This window comes from Kryptolebias marmoratus, linkage group LG4, assembly GCF_001649575.2.
Source record: "Kryptolebias marmoratus isolate JLee-2015 linkage group LG4, ASM164957v2, whole genome shotgun sequence".
Lineage (NCBI taxonomy): Eukaryota > Metazoa > Chordata > Actinopteri > Cyprinodontiformes > Rivulidae > Kryptolebias > Kryptolebias marmoratus.
This window is the reverse complement of record NC_051433.1, coordinates 10,287,208-10,305,995: the sequence shown is the minus strand read 5'-3', so window position 1 is coordinate 10,305,995 and position 18,788 is coordinate 10,287,208. Positions and strand designations below refer to the sequence as shown.

General features: G+C 38.8%; 1 protein-coding gene across 6 annotated transcripts in view; it reads left to right on the top strand.

Moving 5' to 3' along the window:
* The window catches only part of kcnab2a (potassium voltage-gated channel, shaker-related subfamily, beta member 2 a), an 88,148-nt gene that overhangs the window by 36,909 nt on the left and 32,451 nt on the right, over nt 1–18,788 (top strand). For 3 of the 6 annotated variants that reach the window (XM_017408761.3, XM_017408760.3, XM_037975538.1), the window contains exon 3: nt 2,565–2,606. The exons of 1 other annotated variant lie outside the window; for it this stretch is intronic. In XM_017408761.3, coding sequence (XP_017264250.1) covers nt 2,565–2,606 — 42 coding nt within the window. Of the gene's footprint in view, nt 1–2,564; nt 2,607–4,279; nt 4,302–7,255; nt 7,557–18,788 lie in introns of those variants that run through there. 2 more of the 6 variants (XM_037975539.1, XM_025004293.2) reach the window with 2 other exon arrangements.

Below are 18,788 nucleotides of genomic sequence, written 5' to 3'. Positions count from 1 at the left end.
TCTTTGTATCTACCTGTTTTCTATAAAGAAGAGAGCTAAACTGCCACCTTCCCCCCCAAAAATACCACTTAGTTTGGGCTGGGGCACTCCAGTAGTTTTATTTTTATTTAAAATTAGATTTTATGATGACTTTAAAATAATTTTCCTCACATTTCTTTGTCAGTGATACTGAGTCTTGCCAAGCTTTTTGCTTTGTCAGTGTTTTCAGTAACGAGTATAGCTTAAAAAAAAAATACAAGACTGTTACACACAGCTGAAGCTTGTTTTTATTTTTTTTATTTACTCTTATGATAACTATGGTTCTTAAGAAAACCCAAACCTGATCAGGTGTTATTCAGGCAAAAGTGACAAGTGTAACACAATGTTTTACACATAAAATAAGGTCTAATAATCATATCAGTTTGAACCTGCCTACCTTTTACCTTTTGTGTAACCTTGCCTGGCAGTCATTAAGTTAAACTGCTGTGGCTTTTTGCTAATATTTCACTGTGTACAATAAATCAAACATGTATCAACATGGTAAGGGATTGCTACAAACCATAGACACGCCAGTGATATTTAAATCTTCTGTGGGAAATTTAGGGAAGCTGGGGACCCCACCTGCCTTAAATGCTCACAGTTCACAATCTCCAATCCTGGTCTTCGAGGGCCATCATCCTGCATGTTTTACTCGTTTCTCTGCTCCAACACACCTGATTTGAAGCAATGGGTGATTAACAGGCTTCTGCAGAACATGAAGAGGTGATTTAACCACTGAGTCAGGTGTGTTGGAGCAGAGGAAGAAGTAAAACATGCAGGATAGTGGCCCTCGAGGACCAGGATTGGAGACCCCTGCTTTAAAGTTCTGAAGCTTACAGAACACTGAAGAGATGAGTAAAGAAAATGGCGGTTGTTGTACTATTGTCATCATTATATTCAGCAAATGCATATTTTCCTATTATGATGCAGATTATGTAGCAGTTACCTTTGTTTTTAATATGACACAGGGCAGGAACACCTGTACAGAGATATGTCACATCCTTTTCACTTCTCGTCTCTCACTCTTCATGTTGTTTACTTCATTCAAAAAGCTGGAACTCTAACTTGTGCAGATTGTTCTGCACTCTGAGAAATCACCAGCGTGAGGTGCCAGAGACTCACTGAGCATGTGCTCCATTTTTCCTCTTCTTCATATTATCTTCATGATGACAGTAATGTTTTGTGATGCATAACTAAAACATTTTGGCAGCTGCTGGACCCGTATGATTTAGAAAGATTGAACAATAAAACGTTTTAGTGTTTTAATAATGAGGACTTCAGCGTGACGGCTTGATGAAGCTTCACTGGAAGATTTGTTTCATAGAGACATAATTTAGTATAATTCCTTTTCATCAGCGGTATTCAGAATTAGACTGTCTCAAATTCATTTTTTAGTATCTTTTTATGTCAGCTAATGCAGTATTCAGCCAAGCTAAAGTCTTAAATTGAACCTGCGACTTTTAAAGTGCTGCTTCCTGTCTGCAGGCATAAAGTTACTAAATATGTCTGAGCAAATCTGCAATGCTCATAATATATAATATCATTTGCTATTTTTATATGCCATACTTAGTGTTTGAGCAGGAGTATTCTTAGTTTGTAATAATTCATCAGTAAATGTACATTAGTTCAGAATTAAAGGCGTAAACATTAGACGCTCTGAGCTGTCTGAGTTTTTTGTTTTGTTAGATTTTGGTACAGTTTACTTCAGGAAATGTCATCCTCCTTACAAAATAAAAGATGAGCAGGAAAGAATGTTTTGGTTTTGGCTTTAATCAGAGAAAGCTAAGAACAACATTTTCTGTTAGTTAAAATGCCCATTTATTTAATTTACAATCCCTTTTTTAAGAGCTTTATTTTTTATTCTTTATTGCATAGAAAAAAAGCATAAATGTCTATATGAGCTTATTATATAGACTTTTAAGTTTTATGTGAGTTATATTCTTTATATTTATTATTTTAAGTTATATGTAAAAAGAAAATCTTTTGATTAGTTTGCAGCGGAGGTTTTTTTCTCATTTTGTTTGAGGTAAATGTATAGGTTTCTGTTTTTGTTGTTTATTTATTGCTCTTTAATTTATTGTTGTTCCTATTAATGAGGCATTTTATCCCATCAGATGTTTTTATGGTGATGTTTGAATAAGGAATCAAAGCCTGTGTCCATATTTATTTACTGATGCTTAAAGAAAATGATGTTAAAGTTGGGCAATGCATTAATTATCCCTGCAGCTGGATGTAACTGTAATGCAGGCGTGAGAAAGCAGATTTGTTGGAGTTTTTCTTGTGAAAACCATGCGTTATAGACACACAAGCACTGGTAATGCACTTTGACATGAAGTTTTAGTGTTTATTTGCTCTTTCAAGATCTGTTACAAACTACACTTTAGTTTCACAACATTTACTCGCTTTTTATTCTCTCTTTCCTCCTTCCCGTTTAATGTGTTTGGCTTTCATCTACTGTGTCAAACTTTTCACCACTAACTCTTTTATTTTCCTGCCTTTTATTAATCAAAGCTTTCCCTTTTCCTCCTTTCCCTTGATGCCTGCAGCGCTCGTTATGGGAGCCCCAAACGGCAGCTGCAGTTCTACAGGTAACCGTCCACCTCTGTAAACGAGTCGCTCTTTTCTTTGTTTGTTTCTTTTCATCCGGAGTTTAGATTTGTTTTTAATCTTTCATATGAGTTGTTTGGTTGTAACGTGTGTGATGATGTGCGTTTTTGAGTTTTGCGTCTCCATGTTATTTAGAACATCTGCTGTATTTTATTGTGTTCCGGTAACCTTGCTGAAAAGACTCGTTCTGTCATTTAAAACCATCCCTCCGTCCTCAGCAGCATAGATAACACGAACCATCTACTATTTAGCTGCCATTGCATATCCAGCCTAAACCTGATAGGGGGGTGAGGGATTTTATTACAAGGTTGCTCATAAAACCTTTGAATCAACAATTACTGCCTGCATTATTTTTTCCCCTATTCCTGTTTTTTTTTATTTTCATTTGTGAAATTGGAGATCCCGACTGTTGTATGTCTCAAACGTCTCCACGTAATTTAGGCTCACATCTTCTACTAAACTGTTTTTACACTTTCAGACACGGCATAGCAAAAACTGCTTCTGTTGAGTTTAATGCGCCTTGTTCTTGAACTCAGGAAGATGATTCAGATCATTTTTGGGGGCTGAAAAGCAGCTTTCATTGACTACCTCACATGCTTCTCCACTAGTGAGCATTTAGACGGTCAGTCTTCTGGCTGCTTTAGAGCAGGGATCATATTTTATGGTTATGATATCAGGCCTTATTCTGCTGATCTAGTTATAAAAACCCCTGACTACGTGGATGTGCTTGTAATGAGCTCACTATCAGCTTTTTTTTCTTTTTTTAATCTCGGCGCCTTGTACATTTCTGTCTTTTTTTAAGTGCAAAATGCCATATGAGCTGCTCCTCTGACATGGAGGGGATTGATTAAACCCCCCATTCTGTGTGAGACGATGCTGGGAAGGGAAGTTTGATTCCCTGACATGTTATTTATTGTACAAACTTTACTTTAATGAAGCTATACTCTGCAGGTTTTACTGTGACCGAATCCAAACTCTGTTTTACCAAATCATCATACTGAATGCTGTTTGCATTGTAATTCTTTTGTTTGTTTGGTGTTTGTATTTAATTTTATGACATAGACATCATGTTAAATTTAATCAACATAAAAGCCAAATATCCAGAAATTTCTATTGAGTTATGTTGATCTAAGAATTGCAATATCACTTTAAAAACTCAAATATTTAGATCAGACTGACGGAAGATACTCTGGATTTGTTGAACTTGTTTGTTATTTACACACTATAATGGATTGAACCTTAACGAGATAGTTCTTACAGTGGTGTATCATTTACACTTATATTTGTGAATTTATAATTTTTATATAATCTGCTGTGTGTGTGCATTCTGTAGTGTGTGTGTGTGTGTGTGTGTGTGTGTGTGATGCCTCAGGCCTTCAGCCTTGAATTAAAAAAAGCCAAACACACCTGCACAGTTTTGTGCCAGTTAAAAAAAAACAAACACAAAATTACACGCAGGTATGCACATGGGCGTGTGTGACCTAGATTTTTGTGACCGCTTTTCCCGTGCGCACTGACGTACACTTAAATCTAAAATGGTGCCAAAGATGCAACAGACAAAAAACGACTGCGAGTCAAACCACCACCAGCAGAAGAAAAACAACACTTTCAGCTGTCAACATTTGGGTAACTTACCACTCAGGAATCTCAAGCGCACAAAAACTGTCAAATACCTGGTGAGAAATCAGCCGAACTTTCTTTTTTCTTCTTGTTTTTTTTTTTTTTTTGGATAAACTGTTAACAAATCAGCGCGCCATCGCCACACAGCTGTGGTGGAAACTGCAGACCCCTGAGTGGAACGCTTTGGTACAGCTGAACCATACACACCGGCGTTTACACTCACAAATGATGGCTCGCACAATCACAGAAAGGCTCGAACGGCTATGTTTTCGGCGGCATGGTTGATCCAGAAAGACAATGTGTGAATTCACAGCACCAAAAGTATGCATCCCGGGACGCAGTAAGTGGCTTTAAAAGTAGTTTTTATGTTTATGAACGTAGTCGCATGAATTAGTAAGAGTCTTTACGTAATCATCTACACAAAAGCATTTCAGTAAGCAGGACCGGTGCTGCTTTATGGGTAATAAGGCCAACAAAGATCAGAGACGCTGCCTAAGTTTTGGTGAAGGAGCCTCGTGATGATGCAGTCTGTAATTTTAATGCTCAACATAAAGACATAAGGAGCAGGTTTTTAATTCTTTGCTTGAAGAAGTGGTGAATTATCTTGTCTCTATATGTGTATATTTATGCTGTCTGTTTTCATAGCACTGTATATATGTGTGTGTGTGTGTGTGTGGGCTTCCTACGCTCACAACGCCCTCCACTCTTTATTGTCCAGCTCTTAGCATTCTTTCCTGTGGAACAACAATCAGAAGCTTTTAGAGCAAAAAGCTTTTGTGAATAATTCAGGGCTGATATTATTTGCTGCGGTTAGCAGAAACAAGACGCACCACTAAACGACATAAATGGATTTCTTCCACGAGATCTTCCAGGGGAGGGTAGACGGAGGAGAGGTGTCGGTGGTGGTGGTGGTGCTAGAGAATGGACCGAGCGGTGAGGGGAGGGATGCACTCTCCTGATTCACTAATTGGTTTAGACGTTTCCTAGTAAGACACTCCCAGTTTGGGTGGACCTGCGTCTTGATTGTCTGCAGTGTGTGTTTATAAGAGCAAACTGACACCAGACAACCTCGCTCATGAGCCGACCCCCAAGAAATCGGGTGAGTTTCAGGGAAGATTTGCTCTCGCAGATGTCGAGCGTGTTTGTCCCCGTGCATGTTTTGCGTGAGAGAAGTTAATGGAAGGAGAGAGTGTGTGTGTGTGTGTGTGTGTGTGTGTGCGCGCTCTGCATGTAGCCCAGCCTGAAGTCTCCTGTATATTTTTTCTGTCTGCGTGCAGCCAAAGCAGGTACATTTAAGGTAAATTTTCAGATTTGTTTATAACAGAACTTGATCTTATGCAATCATGTTTATGATCCTCAGAGATGTGAATTACTTTTAATCTGTAGTGGAATTATCAGATCATTTAGTCTTGATATTAATAACAGTTTTTAGGTATACAAACTGATTAATGTGAGGTTTAAAATGAGAACGTTGTCGTTTAAAGTCTTAGATTTTAGTGCTTTATGTTCAGTGTTGATGTACAGTAGCTCTGTGAAAAGCTTTTATTGAACGCCAAGATTTGACGCAATCTGCTGGTTTCCTTGGACAGATAACTTTTTCATTAGTATTCATAATGTCCTGTCTGTGAATGTTTTGTATTATAATTAGAATTAATTAACTGTAATTAGATTTAAATCTGAATCTGTTTTCTCAAACGGATTTATGATTTGGACTTTCTTTTTTTCTTTTTTTGTATAGTCCCCTGAGCTGACTTCTGTTAACTGGAGCTACATAAATAAACTGAACTGAACTAAATAATGGTTTTTAATTCAATTAATATAGTCTAGAACTTAAGCTATTGTATGTTTCAAACCAGATGATACAATATTTTGCAGCCTTTCAGTTACATTTGAGCAAATATTAGATTTAAGAAAGTTACCTCGAGTATTTTTATAATTATTTGGTCAAATTAGCTATAAGGAAATTGTTTCCTAGATGGGATTAAGCAAAGAAAGTATTTGTGTATGTGTTAGATCCATCATGAAGTTAAAGCATTTTTATCTTATTTTGAGCTGCCCAGATATCCAGTTATCATTTAACTTGTATGTTTTGATTAAAATGTACATTTTGAGTACATATGCACTGTATGCTTGAGTAACGTTATCTTGTAAGTTTGGGTGTTGTACAGTTGTCTCAACGTGATACACTGCCTTTTACTGAAAAGTGGTTTCGTGGTCTGTCCTTTCTGTTGCATTTGGTATTAAGTTGCTTTCTTTTATTGATGATTCAGCTGACAGTGCTGCCCTCTGTTGATTAATTTCAGGTACATACTTTTGATAGATCTTAATCATGAAGGGATGAGAAAACACGTGACAGAGAAGAGCAGAAACAGCTGGAAACACTGCTGCTTGAAGCTCCCTAAACTTTCTGATCTTGAAATTGGGCCCTTCGAGGATCTGTCACGAACATCGTGAAGTCGTTTGGCTGTTTTGTCTTAAACTTTAAATTCCGTCATTGCTTACTTTTAGCAAGTGTACATCTTTTTATTAGTCACCTCAGAATCAGAGATGGGAGCAGGAATATTTCTTCTCCTGTTGCTTGGTGCATGTTTGAATGTCCCCTCTTTTATCAGACAGCATGTGTCCTTTTACGTCCTGCTCTTTGCTCACCAGCAAGTCGGTCACCTGGATGCTCCCTCTTAGTGTAACCCTGACAATGTACACCTGTAATGGGAGGGTGGTGCTGGGCTATGTGGTGCGACTCTGATTACAGGATGCATGACCATGTGCTGCCCCAAGCTGGAGAGGCTTTTTTCTTTTTTTTGTGGATGGGAGCAGGTGCTATTTAAGGAGGTGACAGCTCCTCTCTTTGTCCGTGTCACCACTTTGCTTTTCGTTGCACGGGTCAAGCCCAGCATCACGAAGAAGAAGAGAAGCGGGAAGGGACGGGGGAGAGGGAGCATGTTTTCGGGAGGGTATGCCGGTGGCCCCCAGGGGCCTCCAGTCAAGCGCAGGTCCAGTTATTGTCCTCCTGAACATCCTCAGATCCCCAAACCGCCAGCGCCAGGCAGCGGTGTTCGGAAGAGCAGCAGCAGCAGCAGCGGCAAGATGCTTTCCATGTCGTACAGCGAGAGCATCCGGAGCGGGATCAACCGCTACCACTCGGACCAGGGGCTGAACCAGCCCCCGTCCAGACCCACTGACCAGGCTGAGCTGCAGAGGCTGCGGGAGCAGAGGATCGCCGCTCAGATCAAGAACATGGAAGACTTCCTGAAGATGAATGGCTTAGCCCTGGAGGAGTGTGTGTCTTTTCAGACAGGCATGAAGTACAGGTAAGAGAATGGAGGAGCAGGACAGAGACTGGGTGTCTCCCTGGACTGGGACCGGGGCTGGGGCCGGGGCGGGCGCTGGCAGGCAGCAGGTGAACTCAACTTTGCTCTCGAAGAGGTCAAAAGTTCAAGGGTTCTCCTAAACAGGTGTGTGTTTTTCTAACCATCTCCTGCAGCGGCTTAGTTTTCTGCAGAAGCAACATTTCTTCCTGCTTCTATTCTGATATCTACTCAGCCTTGTTCTGTCCTCTGGTCAGACTGCACTTATGTAAAGATACCTGCGCCCGGGTTTTATTTTAATCATCTAGGTCGGTGGCATATTTGGGCATCTACGTGGGAAGGACAGACTGTTCCGTAAGGACTTAAATGGCCCCTTAAATTCACTTCACTTCACTCAGTCTTCCTTTCCTGTTGATCTGAGCTTTCTAGTTCATTATACAGATAATTCTCATCAACATAATTTTAACGTGTTTAAAAATGCCAAATCTATACATCTTAGATATGCTGCGTATATTATTGTTTATTTTGTCGTAATGCTAATATCTGAGAGGATTTTTTCTATTTTTGAGCCTATTTTAGTTTTCTAATATCTGAATGCTTTCAAGACAAGGACACTAGTGAATTGAATTTCTAACTAGTAGTTACAAGTAGTATATTTTCTTATATGTTTGAGAAATTTCTGACTTCTTTTTCTAAATAATCAAATGAAATCTAAACTTGCCTACAATGCAGTAGATGTCTCCCATTACTGTAAACGCTGCATATTCTAACTTTTAATTTGTAATAAATGTATTTAAGAAGAAAATGCAGAACTCCGGCATTGTATTCTAAATATCATATAAAGCATTTTAATAAAACAGCATCATTATTACTCAGTCAGTATCCAGAGTCCGAAAGCAGCATGTAAAACTTGTTTATTTATATGTTTGTTATTTGTGAGCATCAGTTCTCACGTATGGCTTTCTAAGAGCTACGGCATGCTATATGTAGCTAGACAGACACACTTTAAAACATTTGCTCATTTGGCAGGAAACCAAATAAGCTATTTCATGGACTGTTGAGCCGACAGAGCAGCAGGCTCAGCGTCTGCCGTGTTGGCTTCTTAAAGCCTGTTGGGCCGATATTGTTATTGTTAAAGAGCATGGATAGTTTTCATCACACAAAGGCACGGCTGCTGCTGTCATTCTCTGAAAGCAGCAACTAGAACGCAGGTTTGGTCGGCTGCCTTCGCCAGGTACTCCTGTCGGCTGCAGAAAGTGTTGCGTGTCACCACTTGTACTTACCTTCCTGCTGTGTAAAGCTCAGTTACTGGCCCATGACAGCTTCAGGTGAACTGCAGGGAGCTCGTGGGAGTTTAGGATTTCTTAGGCTCAGGTTTTTTTGTGTATTCTTACCTTAGAGTATTCTGTACCATTAATAGATTTATTTATTTATTTATTTTTTTACATTCAGGTAAGAATTGCCTTTGTGCTCCTGTTATTAACTTGTGGTTTTGGTTACCAGTTAGCTGATCTAACAGAAGAAGTGTTGCCAGGCTGCTCTGTACCCTTTAATTCGATCATCCTCCATTCAGTAATTAGCTCCGCAACTCGGGTCAGCAAGTACATGTAGCCTCTGACTTCAGCTCATCATTATTTCAGGTTTGTGGTCTGGAAGGTGAGCCAGCTCAGTCCCATTTACTTTAATCACTCGTGTTTCTAGTACAGGTTAAAGTGTTATATTTTGCTCTCTCCCGCTCACTGAAGGCTCTGGGTGTTAGTTTTCATGCAGTGCGCATTTCCTTAAAAAAATAAGAGTTTCCCGTCATAAAAGAATGGCTCAATATTTCCAAATGTAACAAAATGATCAGTCTTTTTACTAAAGCACATATATGATGACCTGCTAAAGGTGATATTTGTTATTTCTGCTATGTTGCTCCTAAAACATACTGACCAGCAGTAAACTTTGCCTGATCTTCATATTGTCCCAAATGAAAGTTTCAGGCTGTGGATAAAGGAGCCAGCTCAAGTTCAGCTAGACGAGACAGGAAGTGTTGTGTCTCCCAGATTATATACACGCAGAGTGGGTATAGATTTCTTGAGTGACTTAAGGCTAATGGACATATTAATGACATCCATTTAAGTGTTTCTATAATGTTATATTTGACCATAAGTATTCCTTCATGTGGAGCTCATCCGTTTCTAGTCATTGTGAAAAGCTTTGATGTCAAGCTTTTATTCCAGCTTTCTGCAGTAAAATGCAAATACACATTTCTCATAGTAGAACTGTTTTGGTTTTTTTTATCTGCTTGCTCAGGCTGATGTTCTGTGTTCAGTTTTGTGTTTTATAAATGCAGCATTAACCAACTTTTGGCCAGTAGGTGGCAGAAACACCTTCCACAGCACCAGTCCCGCAGGTTTATGGTTTGTATATTTAACATTGTTTCGAATGTTTTAACGTTCTGAAGAAAACAGAAAAGTATTAGCACTAATTTCTCAGATTTTGTTTGATGTTTTCAAGCTTAATTTTTGCCCTTTCTGTTTTGTCTTAACCTTAATCGCCCCTCTTTGACATTTTCTGCCAGTCATTCAATTTTAAATCATACTCCGTGAAACATTTATGTACTCTGCCAAAAAGATTTTTAGAGTTTAAAGCTTGAAATTTGTTTTCTATACTCTCCGCAGTACTATGAACCTGCTTACCATCAAACAAATAGACTGATTAGTCTGAAATATTGGGGATTAATAAAGATTGGAGAGGCAAATTAATTATTTTATAAGTAATTTGGTTTAAAATAAGAAACAAACTGAAATATGAATTTGTCAAATCCATTTTCACACAGGTCAGATGGTATAGTCTTAAAATACAAATTAAAAAGCCTATTCTTAAAAAAACAAACAAACAAGCATTTAGTAGTTAACAGATGCAGCTGCCATAATTTTTTAATCTGATTTTTGTAATCACAGATCTTCAATCTTTAACTCGTCTTAATCCAGTTAAAGTTGCGCACTTCATTTTACTGTCAAATCATTTCATTTAGTCCCAGTTTCCTTGTGGAGGTGAGCTGATAGTTCCTCTCCACTGGGTGGTGCAAATGCTCCACTCGAGCCACAGGAACATCATCCAAATGCCTCCCACTGCATTTATTGACATAATGCAGTCTCGGAGTGCATCATTCTTTGCACTCCTACACTGTTGAGAATTCTGTGAAATTAATCTTTATCAGTTTCTTCCAAGCACAGTCTGTTATTGGAACCTGGGTGAGAAAATGACTAAAGCCATTTGAAATGAAAGCCAGTTATAAGACGACAGTTTGGAGGAATCCTCCTGTTATTAAGTGGTTTTCCTTTTACTGCCTTTAAACATGATTTGTTTTGGGGTTGAACAGCTGCCTTTGTTTCCTTCTTTCTCACAGACTGCGGGGATTTTTCCATCAACGCTTGTTTGGTTTATTTTTTTTTATTGTTTGTAAGCGCACATAAACCTTTTGATGATGGAAAAAGATTAATCTGCACCCAGACAGCTGTTAATATTCGCCCGATCTCAGCAGCTACGCAGCCTGTATTTCAGTCTGGGCTGCTGTGACGTTTTTCTTCAGGCAATCCCCGACTCAAGCTAAATTTAGCATCCAGCTCGTATCTACAGCTGCAGCTGGATCCAGCTGAACAGGCTGCACGTTAACCCATTCAGGCCCGAGGCACCCTCTAAGCATGAAAATCGCAGTACATATGTTTTATGTCAGGTCTCTGTGTGTTAACCTGTTCATCCACTCTTTTTTTTTCTTCTTTTTTTACTTGAACCCTGCTGCCTTCATATCATATGCAATTTTAATGAACGCTGCAGAGAGTCTGAGCTTTATCTCAAGCGTAGGAGATGATGTTGAGGTGGAGCAGTATAGATTAGGTTTCCACTGGTGACATCTCCAGTTCCGCTTAGAACGAACTTTGGTCGGCCCGTTCTGACAGCTTGTCTAAATGTTCTGCAGTCATCAGAACCGCGGCGTGGGCACAAGAGGCAACAGTGCCAAGAATTATAAAATTCTGATCTACAGTATTTTGTCAGGTTTTTTTGTATTTCCATGTAAGCAATCTTAGATGGTGCCTTGAGTAAATATTAGAAATTTATGGAGTATTACAAGATTTTTTTAAGATGTGTTTTTACCATTTAAAGGAGTTTCTACCTTGAGTCATTTGTGATGTTTGTGATTGTATTTAATACATCATAGCTTTCTCAAATTCAGCTCTTTCGAGATAATATAATCTTTTCATTGTTGCTCAAATGTTAGATTTGAAAAGAGTATTTTCTCTGACGTGATTTCTCTTGTTTCATTCATATTGTCGCCATCAGCACAAAAACGTGAACCCTGACTTTTTTGTTTTTGTTTGCTTTTTGTCTTTTTTCATGATAATGCTCAATTTTACTTGAAAACGTATTTAATAGATTATTTTAAATACTAACCAATTATTGTTTTATGTTATTTTTTCCAAAACACTTTTATTTCTTTGTTTCATAGCTATGGTTGCATTTATTTCTGTAAATAACTTCTTTTTTTTTTAAATAAAATGCTATTACTCACTTCCTCAAGCTAAGAAAAACTGTCATTCGGTTGTTCAGTTGTTTACTTATGCATCAATGTTTCTCATGTTTTGCTGTTGTATATCCTCACAGTTTTCTCCCAACATGACGTTATACCGGTCTAATAATTCATATTAGCATACAGGGAGAGCGTGAAACATAACAATGAATAATGAATGGGATCAGCTGTTTCACGTTTCATCTTATTAAACAGCGTTTTACTCCTGAGAGTTGCCATTTGGTTCTTGTAGAGTTACAGTTTTCCCCTAACTTCATTTCACTCCATATCAAGCCTATTAAAAATACTGCATAGTGTTAACCAAACAGAGGCTGCAGAGGAGCAGTTGATTGGATTGATTTCTTGTCGGGCAGAGAGCAGAAACACCAGGCACACCTTGAATGTTTTACAATATGTTTTCTCTTGTTCATTTGGCTCCGATGTTGTTAAAAACAAAATCGACTTAAAGCTAATTATTGTCAATTAAACCGCAAAGTTGGGAACTTAGCAAAGCTTAAATATTCATTGAATGATGCAGTATATTGGATTTTTCTAAACTGCTGATCAGAGATATTCAGACTTTTGTTCCTTGGTCCAATCTGGTCAGATTGCTGCTGAGAAATGATGCAGAGGAGCATCAGGGTGCTTTAGTTGACATCTTCTTAGTACAATGCAGATATTTAAGTATTTCTGAAGCTGTTACTGTTATTATATTCCTTAGAGCTTTTCATAATGTATAAAATATACTGCACCGATACTTATTGTGCTTTTTAATGCGTCTAATATGCTGTGTTAGAGTTAATTCATGTGCTCCTATATTGTATTTCAAGTTCTTTAGACAACTGGAAATATAGAAGATAAAAGTCTGAACATTTAGTAAACGTTGCACTTTCATTTCTGCGTCTGCGGTTAAAGAACACTTAGCTGAAGTGTTCTTATTCACAAATCTGAAGCTGTTCTGGTGAAGAAAGCCCACTGAAGCTTTTCATACATTTCTATGGTTTAGTGGGCGTTGCAAATTTAATGCAGAGGGAAATTTTCCGTTTCACACTTGGCTGGCTTCTCAGAAATGCAGCAGAACCAGGTCTTCGTTCTAACGCAGGTGTTGCTGTGCTAAAACCCCGGGAAAGCTTCGAACTGCAGTCGGTGTGTGTTTGCACTTGGAAAACATTTGAAGCATATTTTGTTTCGATTTCATTTGGACTCTTGGTTCTGGCTGCTTTCCAAAATTCTCATTTTAAAAGGAGTTAAAAGCATGTCACTGTTTGGTCTTTGTTCCTCCTGAGGCTTTAATGGCTCATAGTCACATTTCATTTGATCACTGAGAAGACACTGAAAGCATTTCTGCCGAATTCTTTTATCAGCAAAGAAACTCATATTTTGTTGCCTGTCCTCCTGCTTTTTATGTAGTAATGTGTAACATTTCTGTTTACTGGGATGTATTTACTCCTCTGATCTTTCTGTGCGCTCTGAAAGCACGGGCAGAAAAAAAAAAAAAGTTCTGCTCCTACAATTTCAAGATTAGGGATTTACCAGCTATCTGACAATGTTAAAGCTGAATGCTTTTGTGTTTTCTGCAGGTAGAGGCCATTCAGGGTCACAGAATCGGCAGCTAAGAATGAAATGGGAGCCATCTGTGTGATAAACTCAGTTTAAACCTTTTCATTCGGTCCGTGTGAAGGAGGACCGCCAGAAGCTTTAGTTGAAATGGCATTTGCTGTAGCACGAAGGGTCAGTGTAAATAATCTGGGTTGGCCTTCAGAGTTCCCTTTCTCTGGTGATTTTGTAATATCATTTGATTGTAAATATTATTTTAAACTGTGTCATTTGGAACACAGTGTGTCTGGTTGCCCCAGACTATTACCCTCATCTCCTTTTATTTTAGTGCTTCGCGTAGGAAAAAAAAAAACATTTCCGCCTTGCAAAGGTTCTCTTTGTGAAGGTTTCCCTGAGCTTTGACAAATGCACAAAGTCAGGCGTGTGTGTGTGTGTGTGTGGAGGGGTGTGCTTTTGAACAGGACACAATATTCTTTTTCCTCTCCTCACTCCTTTCTTCTTCAGATTAGTGAGTGTGCTCCCTGCGGCTGTGCAAATCAGGCCTGTATGATTTAAGCATACCTTGTTCGAGTCATGATGCTGAAATGTGTTCATGAATGTGAGATCATTGCTGTACAGGGATGATCAGCGTCGTCGCTTCTGCATGGTCTATTGACTGCTCTATGTATTGTATATCCCATATTAGAAATTTGAAGATGACACTTAATTTCTGCAAATGTAGTAATGAACATTATAAATCTATTGCTTTTTTAAAACAGACAGACCTGTTTTTTTGCAGAGCGCTTTAATCTCAAGCCAAAAAATCCCCATTACAACTTTATATTACGTAAAAATAGGGATTTCCTATCCGATGCTGTGTGATTCTCTCAGTTCTCTTGCTCCGTTAGATGTGTCAGCGAGGACAGCTGAACTGACAACTCCTCCTGAGCCCTGCTGTCTGCGGGGAATCTGTCATGTTCACTGGAGAGTTAAGTCGCAGCACTCGCTGTTCACAGATGTGACCCGTGTCTCTCTTTACTCCTCTGTTTCCTCAGGAATTCCCAAACTAACTGAAGCTGAAGCAAATTTTGTCATATTTCTGTGATTGGGGTATAAAACCTCTGTCACAGTTCAGATCAGAGTCACGAGAGTTGTCTGGCTAATGTACAGAACTTACACTGCATATACAGCTTTTTACCATTAAGTCTTTTTTTCTCGCAATAACTGGATTCTCATGACGGATTTTACACTTTGAAGTGTTTAGACACAGCCTGCAGATGCATTAAGCTACGTGATTAAAAAAAATGTAAAGACCTAGCCTTCCTTAAATGAGTGCATATCACCTACTACCTTTCACGCCAGAGTTTTAAATGAAAACCATCTCATGATGAAGCCAAAGTTATAGCTGTTTTGCTCAAACTTTGAAAATAACATCTGTGCTCTTATGTGATATTGTGAGATCTTGAGATTGTGTTTGAGCTAAGATTACATATCGGGGATGACTATCTGCTACTACCACACCAAATTTAGTTCAATATATGTAAATTTGACTAAATTATTACCATTTTTGTGTTGGCTAATGTCGATTAGCTGTAGCAAAATTGGGTTGGCTCAAAGTGTTATTCAGTTGTAGATGTACATCCAATGATTACTTTCTGAGAGTTTCATTAAAATCCAGCTTGTGGTTTACAAGATATTTTGTTGACTGTGCAGAAAAACCAACACACACAAACATAATCGCCCTTTTGCCTTCGATGGCGGGCGATAAACATGACCACATCTGTCGGTCAACACTGCCAGTCTGTCTGACCTCAATTTTTCTTCCAATTAACTCTCTTAAGCCCCTTCACCCACTTCATGCACATCTCAGGCATGTTATTTTTATTTTTTTCAGAACTGCATGCTCAAATCCGTATAAATGCTGTTCAGGCAAACTCTCAGTAAGTGGTATTTAAATAGCTGCTGGACAGCTGGCTGACAGTTATATACGATGCAGCTGTGGTCATTCTCAGTGCCTGGGAATACACTCCAATAATAGTTGTTATTTGCCACAGAAGGTCCTGGCTTTAAGCACCAAAATAAGCTGTCAGAAGCTCACCGTCAGATATGTAGGCAGCGGAAAGCTGCCTCGTATCTCGTATCTCTCTTATAGTCCCCACAGAGGGATACTGTTAGCTTAGGCAGAAGAAGCCTAACACCCTGCAGCCTCTTTGAATGCCTACTCATGTGCCAAACCCAGCTTGAAGGATGTACACAGGCTGCCCCTGTGGGCAGATATGCAGAAAAAAAACATAATGAGACTCTCACTCTAGTGATGAATGTCAATTTTGAGTGTCCTTCGTGCCTGTTAATAATTAAAGGCATTCTTTGAATTGTGCTTAGGCTCTCTGTGCCGAGCTGATTGGAAGAATTGGTGCCTGTTTTAGGAGATCATCCTACAGTTGGGGCGACGGATCGTTGCTTGTGACAGTACCCAGAGGTCCCTGTGTGGTCAGATCAGTTTCTTGTTTTTTTTTGATGAAAGCAATTTTCTTTTCCTCTTCTGTATTCCTAAAGTGCAGCAGGCAGAGGTCGGTTTTCTGAGCTGAAACCCCTGAGCAGCTGGGACAGCCTCTTGAGGTCTCATTATGGCTCAGTATCATCGATGGCCAAAGCTTCCTTCTGACCAGGGCCACAAGGACGAGCAGAACAAAACAAATAGCTATGTTTGTGTGTTTTGTAACTTTGCAACTTTCTTTTTTTAGTGTTGGTAACACAATACACAGAAATGTCAATAAGCAAACACAATCCTCCTGCCCTCATGCCTGTTGTATCTGTCGCATCTCTTGGGCTGCATTGTGTCGTTAAATCCGAATATTCCTTCACTGGTCCTTCTCTTTAAAAGAATGTCGGTGGGTAATTTTACTCAGCTGCAGTCGTGATCAAGAAAGCACACAAGTTCTGCTGTGAGCCTTCAGCGTTTCTCTCCTCTTCCTCCCCCACACACTGAATGAGGTACAGGGCTCTATCAGTCCTCTACACCCACAGTGAAGGAGTGTCTTTTTTGGGGGATAACCACAAATTAGGCTCTTAATCAAAGCATGGAGACAAGGGCTCTGGCACATTAGGAGGACATCATGATGAAGTAGAGTGGGAGGCGAATTGTTCAACTGTGCTATCTAGAAAACTAGAAACAGAGTCTAACAATTAGAACTTATAGCAAGACGATTTTAGCTATTGTTCAGTTGTTTGTTTCTGCCTTAATGCAATCATCTACTTTTTACCTATAAAAGTTTTTTTTCCATCTTCTTCAGTACAATGTGCATTGTGTATAGTATATCAAATTAACAGTGGCACTTGCATTGATTCTTATTTTTTTGTTAAGCATCCATAACAATTGATTTATTGTGTGGCAAACAGTGCAAAGAAAATAACTCTGAATGTTCTCCAGCTCGTTTTGATGAATGAGCACGAAGCAGCTCATAGTCCAGGCCAGCGTTCGCTCGATAAAAGGCTTGAAAAGAAATCTATTTTAAAGAGTTTAATAAAAGACTTAAGACGATCACAAAATGTGAGCATTTCACCACTAGTTTTCTTATCAGGCAGATGTATATTTTGCTCTCTACTTTAATGTTTTGTACGTGAAGACTGGATAAAACTTGTCTTGTTGTGTCACATACTGATTTTGTCACAAATTCTCAGATTTCTGACAAAATATGAACTAAATATTTTGCTGAAAATATTTTTATTTGACAGCAGTTGGTTTAGACTCTTCCATCTGTCAGATTTATGTGCAGTAATGTGATTTCTTCAAAAAAAAACACATGCCATCATGCAGTAATGAACCTTCAGTCATTGTAATAATTTTCTTTCCTGTTTATCTGGTTCAGGTTTTGTTTCTCGATGTAGTCGAAAGGAATGAAATGCCTTCTGACAGATGTGCCTGTTCTCAATAAGTGCGACGAGCAGGATTTAGTGGATTGAGCATATTTTTGCTTCCTCTGTCGGCATAGTTTATAATATCAATTATTAGCTCCTGTTTTGTTTTGTTTTTTTTGTTAATTACAAGGCATTGTGGTGCATGTGGTGTTCATGTTTCTCAGGACTGATACAGTGTATTTTGAGTCTGTCTTTGGGAACATATATATACAAAATGCCAGTAAGAGTGACACAGTTTGGTAAAAAATGGGTGCTCTGTTGGTTCATTTAGCTGATGGATCACACGTCTGTCTGATGATGGGTGCTCGTATCGATTACAGTACCTTGCATTGTATAGCAGTCAATAAATGTGCAGATATTCTGACGTAGATGAATCAAAGGTTTAAAAGCCCTTTATGGTGTGGTAATGATAAGAAATCACATTGTTTCTGGAACCATGAATCTTTAATGGAGGATTAAAAGCCTGAACAACACGCTGCAGGACTAAAGATTTTCTATATACTTATAAAGCATTCTTTTACTTTGGTGTTTATTTGATGTTTGGGCTGGAAGCTGACATGGTCCTTTATCTTGTGCTGGGATTTTTGTCAGGCTTGTTAGCTGACAATATATATCTTTACAGCCTAAGCTCTCGCTGTTGGTTGGCCTCTCTAACTTCTCAGTACTTTACCCGTGTCACGACTCCTGGGGGCCCTGGAGCAGAAAAGTGTGAATTGTGGTGTCAGGTTTCCGCAGCAGTGGTGGTAAATCCATGTATTGTACTCTGTGCTAAAGAGATGCAGGTCAGGCTTCTGCCTTTATGCTTAACTTTTCTGTCAAAAAGAGCAGCGATGTTCAAGGGATTTCTGCCTAATCGATTTCTTGTCACCCCGCAAACATTGAGCTTGTCTGTGTGGTGCTTGTGCTGTGGCTGTCCTCTGATCCACAAATGTTTCTGTGCTCACATGTGCAATGGGTAAAAAGCAGAGAATTAATTTCTTCATTGGGAGTTAAAACAGTATAAGTACTAATAATAAAAAAAAAAACATGCATTATTTTGTTTGCTGTAGGTAAATTACATCACATTGTAATTTATGCCACAGAAAGGAGCTTTCTGAAATCTTCATTTTTGGGGAGGATTTTCTAAAGACTTCAAAACCATTCTATTTTTTGTTTTTTTTGGAGCTTGTTTTGTTCACTACAGTAAAATTTCAGTTCAAATTAACCACCTCACCCCTCAGGGGACGTTC